The sequence below is a fragment of the Crocodylus porosus genome, unplaced genomic scaffold (assembly GCF_001723895.1).
Source record: "Crocodylus porosus isolate Cpor-Errol unplaced genomic scaffold, CroPor_comp1, whole genome shotgun sequence".
Classification (NCBI taxonomy): Eukaryota; Metazoa; Chordata; order Crocodylia; family Crocodylidae; genus Crocodylus; species Crocodylus porosus.
Genome location: NW_017728935.1, coordinates 4788057 through 4793240, shown reverse-complemented (window position 1 = coordinate 4793240; position 5184 = coordinate 4788057). Strand labels below are relative to the sequence as shown.

Sequence of the window (5184 nt, the reverse complement as noted above, 5' to 3'; positions counted from 1 at the left end):
GGGCCAGATAGAACCGCCTGGCAGGCCACATCCGACCCACGGGCCGTATTTTGCCCACCCCTGCAATAGAAGCCTGGTCGGATACATACGAGCTGAGTTTGATTCATGACCCAAAACTACTTAAATCGTTCAACAGTAGCCACTGGAAATAAGGGTACAACCCAGACCTTGTATTCACCAGCAACATCATCACTGGGCTAAGCAATAAAATGGGATTAGACCCTATCCCACTTTGTCAACATCAGCCAATTGGCATTCAGATCCAAGCCACAGCAATACTTATAACAGCGTCATCCCACCAATGTTTCAACCTTAAAAAGGCAAGCTGAAAAGGCTTTTCAGAATACCTTGATGCCCCAGTCAAAACGATCAAAGCATTGCCTGAGAACTATGACCAATTCATAAAAGCTATACAGAAATCTGCAAGGAAGAACCTCCTGTAGGGCTACCACAAATTACATCCCAGGCCTCCCTTTGCGAGCCACTGGTCTATGCAAAGACTACAGGCAAGAAACATATGAACTAGTGAACTAGACCCTTTTCTGCAAACACCATCGCTACAGGCAAGGAGCTCACGTTAGTCACCATAGAACGACGCAGGAAATCCTGGCAGACCCTGACTGAGTCAACTGATATGACGCATAATAGTAAAAGGCATGGGCGACAATATGTTAACTCAGTGACAACCTGCAAAAGGTAGATCAACATCATGTCACCACTAACCGAATTGCTCCTCAACTGCTGTCTCGATGGATAAAGTCCCAAATCCAAAAACAAGCTCAGACTGGAAAGGTACAAGTATCCAAAAGATCTGGGTTTTACAAGCCCCTTCTAAATGACAGAGCTGAATGCTGGTATTAGCGCACTGAAGACTGGGAAAGCAGCCGACCTTGACGACATATTACTGAACAAATCAAGCAATTCGGACCCCAGACTCGAGCATAGCTCCTCTGCTTACACAACTCATGCGCAGCCAGCCAAAAAACTCTCAAGATATAGTAACACGCTCAGATAGTGGCACTTCTAAATCCAGGGAAAGATCCATCTGACCCAAAGAGCTTCAAACCTTCTCTCTGCTATGCCACACACAAATTGTAGGAACAACTGATACTGAACTAGCTTGCTCCACACATGGGTAAACACCTAATCCCTGAATAGAGTGGCTTCCCCCTCAAAAAAACAAAAAAACCCCAACAACGGGCCAGCTGCTCAATCTAACTCAACATACCCAAGGCAGTTTTGAAAGAGGCTAAATTGCCAGAGCTCCGTTTGTCAACCTAGCAGCTGCCTATGATACAGCTGACCACCAACGACGCCACCACAAGACCCTGGAAATGAAATGCCTCACAGAGCTGATATGAACCCTGCTTGAAAACAGACCTTTTTTTTTGTCAAATTGGATGGGAAGTGAAGCAGATGGAGGCGACAGATTAATGGCCTCTTCAAGGAAGCATGCTTGCTCCACTGCTATACAACATCTATATGAATGACCACCCAACTGATTTGGAAACAAGACGTTTCACCTACACAGCTAACCTGTGCACAACAGTCCAAAACGCTGGCTTTCACCATGTTGAAAAACCCCCTAAATGAGACACTAACCGGCCTAAGCTCATACTACGTTGGAAACTAATTACGTGCTGGCCCAGTGAAAGCACAAGCATGTGCCTTCCATCTAAAAAACCAGAAGGCCAACGGCCAGCTCAACATTACATGGCCTGGGACTCCACTCTCCTACTGTCCAAATCCAGTTTACCTTGGAGCCGCCCTTGGGTGAACCCCCTCATACAAAGAACACATCACAAAGACAAAAGCAAGAAGTGAGCACTCAGAACAACGTTCTACATAAGCTCACCAGTTCAAAATGGGGAGTTAGCCTCTCAACCACCCGAACCACTGCCCTGGCTCTCAGCTTCTCCTCTGCCAAGCATGCATGGCCTGTATGGGAGAGATCCATACACACTAAGCACCCTGTCCCCATTCTGAACCATACCTGCTGAGGCGTCACAGGAGGCCTGAAGCCTACCAGCCTAAACAGCGTGCACCCGCTGACTGGCATCGCTCTGCCTGACATCAAAGAGCAGGGGCCAGCAGGATGGAACGACTGAGACTAACTGAAGAGGCAAGACACCTGCTGTACAACCATCCGCCAGCACACAAATGTCTGAAGTCATGCAGGACGCCGCACCCAAGGAGACACGGCTACAGATGCGGAACGAAAGGCTGAAGAAAATATGTGACGGTGCAAAAATGGACATTCCAGCAGCCAAATCCTTACCCCCGGGGGCTGATGAAACACAGCAATGGTGGCAATGTCCCAACCACCTACATACGCTCCCAAGAACGAATGCAGAAGTGAGGCTATACCACTGGTTCAACCACCTGTGACTGCAGCACAGAGCCTCAGACTATGCAACACCTGCTGCTTGAAGGCACACGTACAATAAACAAGCACAAGCACGTGTAACAAAATGGTCAAATGTGGCATAGACACAAGATGAACAAAGTCAGTAGATGCATTTCCACAAATTCCCACAAATTCTGATAAACAGAATTGAATCACTGATATTGCAACACAGCCCCAGGAGCCCAAGCCAAGTCAAGCTCCAGCACTGTACTAGCACACACCAGGCAGAATTCACGGCTAAGAGCACCTACATTCCCTCCAATGTCAATTTTATACTGGGATGGAAGCACGCATGTAGTACTTGCAACCCAAACACTGAAGTCCTGTGCCAGCACAGGAGAATTAAAATATGAAACCAACAGATCGATTTTGTTTCTCTGCTCTAAAAATAGTATCGAAGACTGAATGGCACAGATGGCAAAAAGTAAATTCGAGAGCTTAGATGCTTTCTGTTTTAGGAATTCAAGCTGTTTCAAAACTTACTCATCCTGTGTTTTAACATGCATTCCTAATCAAGTGCCCTGTCACCTACAGCAAAACTGACCTTATCCGTCACTGCAGAGTAACCATCCATTATTCAATTGCTAGTGCATGTGATTTCTTCTGACAATAGCTACTCAACTATTTGGTACAGCACAACTCCCTTGGATTTTCCTGACGCTGGCGTCTTGCCTTTTTCCTTTCTTGCAAATTCCAGAATACAGAGAGCATGGAAAAACCCACCCCCACACAGAATTCACAATCAGCGAGGAGGATGCAAAAAGAGCAAGGCATTATTTCGAATGCAAATTGAGAACAGAAAATAAAAGGAGACAACTGATTCAGTGGCAAAGTTCTCTCAAACAAGCAAACGTGCCAGTAATTAGAGAAGAGACCCAGAGGGAGTAAAACGGGAGGGGGGTGGTATTTGACGGGAAGCAGACCAGGAGTGCAATATTAGAAAAACAACATCACCGCTACTATAATTTGCTTCTGCAAAGCAACTTGAGCAGGCTCTAATGAACGAGGTTTCACAATACATGTCGACCAGACAAAGTACAAAGGCCCCCATTCTGCAAGCTTTTTCCAGAGCCCCAGCTAAGTCGATGAGAATCTGCATGGGCGCAGGCATCTGATGGGAGAGAACCAGAGGATGGGCCGGGCTCTGTCTGACTAACCTAAGCCAACACCACAAGCCAGTGTCAATAATCAGCACAAGGGGCAGAAGACAGGATTCCTCCAGACTTTTAACTCCCCGCTCCCACCTTTACACTGTGCTTTCAGACACCGCAGAACAGGGTAGAGAAAAGCACAGCTGAGGACTGATACACAACTAGCTTAGAAGCAACAGAGGTGTCTTGAACAAGAAGGGGCTTTAACAGCACCTGGCATGGAAACTGAAAGGCAAAAGAGCCAGAAGATGAGAGGGCATTGGATACCAGCCAGAAAAATGTATGCATCTAACGCAAAAGATAAAGCATTACATATGGGCAGAAAATAAGTCTCATTTAATGCTGGGAGTTTCAAAATCTAGGATCACTTGGCCTCTTGAGCTTTGATTACTAATTGCTCCAGCATGCTCTTGTCCATCCAGCCTCATTACAAACACCTCAGCCCCACCTGGCAAAGAGCTGGATGCACATGACACACAGCACAGAGATCTGGGACTGGGCGAGGGGAGGGCAGCCAAGAGCTGCGCTGTCAGGTCTAACAGAAAATTCATTTAAGATGTCTGGCAACGAATACCCAGCTGCTCTAACAACAGATATCACATCTACTCAAAGAACCTTGCCATTTAAGACACAGGTTGTAGCCGTGTTGGTCTAAGGACAACCTTGCTGTTTAGGACTTATGCATTTTAAAAGGTTTAGCAGCAGGCTGTGTCACATCTTTTTGGTGCGATGCCTGGAAAGCTGGAGGGCTGAGCAACTGGTGATTCACAGCACAGCCTCGGACAGATGTTTGGCAGAGCAGGCTGCTCATTTAAAAATGAAGAAGCTCCAGGTCCTAGAAACTCTGCAAGGTGGGGGGGGTTTTCAGGCTGAACTCCACAGCTTGGAGCTCACAGTGCAGAGGACACAGACTCCCCAAACACTGGGTTTTCTATCCCTCGCTCCTACAAGCCCTGTGCCTCAGCTTCCCTCCAGCACAGGACAGGAGACAGGTTCATTTTCTTTTTGTGGAAGAGCTAGAGACGAAGGGGTCGGCGTCCCATTTCCCAGTCTCAATGCACAGACCAAGGGGTCGGCATCCTATTTCCCCTGCACAGACCAAAGGGTTGGCGTCCTACTTGCTCTGCACAGACCAAGGGGTCAGCGTCCCATTTCCCAGTCTCCCCACGCAAACCAAGGGGTCGGCCCCTATTTCCCCCGCGCAAACCCAGGGGTCGGCGCCCCATTCCCCGGTGTCCCTGCGCACGTCTCCCCCACTTCTGCACGGGGCGAGGAGGGCAGCGGCGCCGTACCCGAGGTCGCCTGAAGGAAGGACGGATGGAGCCGCTCCTTCCCAGGCAGGAGCTAGAGCCGAGACGGCAGCGTCGCGCCTCGGCTCCTGCACACGGAGGGGCCGCATCCCCCGGCGGGCAGGGCCCTCAGGAGGTCGAGCAGGAGTAGGACCAGGACCAGGACCAGGACCAGGACCAGCCCCACCAGCCCAGCCGCCGCCACCGTGAAAGCCCGGCCCACCTGGACAGGTGCTTCAGGATCTGCTTCTTGATGAGGCCGGCCATGCCGGGCCGGGGGCGCGGGACCTGGCCCCGCCGACCCGCACTCCGCCAGCATCCCGGCCGCCACCGCGGC

The 5184-nt window shown here is 49.6% G+C and overlaps 1 protein-coding gene across 2 annotated transcripts in view; it reads right to left on the bottom strand.

Moving 5' to 3' along the window:
- UHRF1BP1 (UHRF1 binding protein 1) overlaps positions 1–5178 on the bottom strand; it is a 48233-nt gene extending 43055 nt beyond the window's left edge. For both annotated transcript variants that reach the window (XM_019546734.1, XM_019546735.1), the window contains exon 1: positions 5071–5178. In XM_019546734.1, the coding sequence (XP_019402279.1) occupies positions 5071–5114 (44 nt within the window). In that variant the 5' untranslated portion in view covers positions 5115–5178. The remainder of the gene's footprint in view (positions 1–5070) is intronic.
- Between the last annotated feature and the right edge of the window lie 6 nt (positions 5179–5184).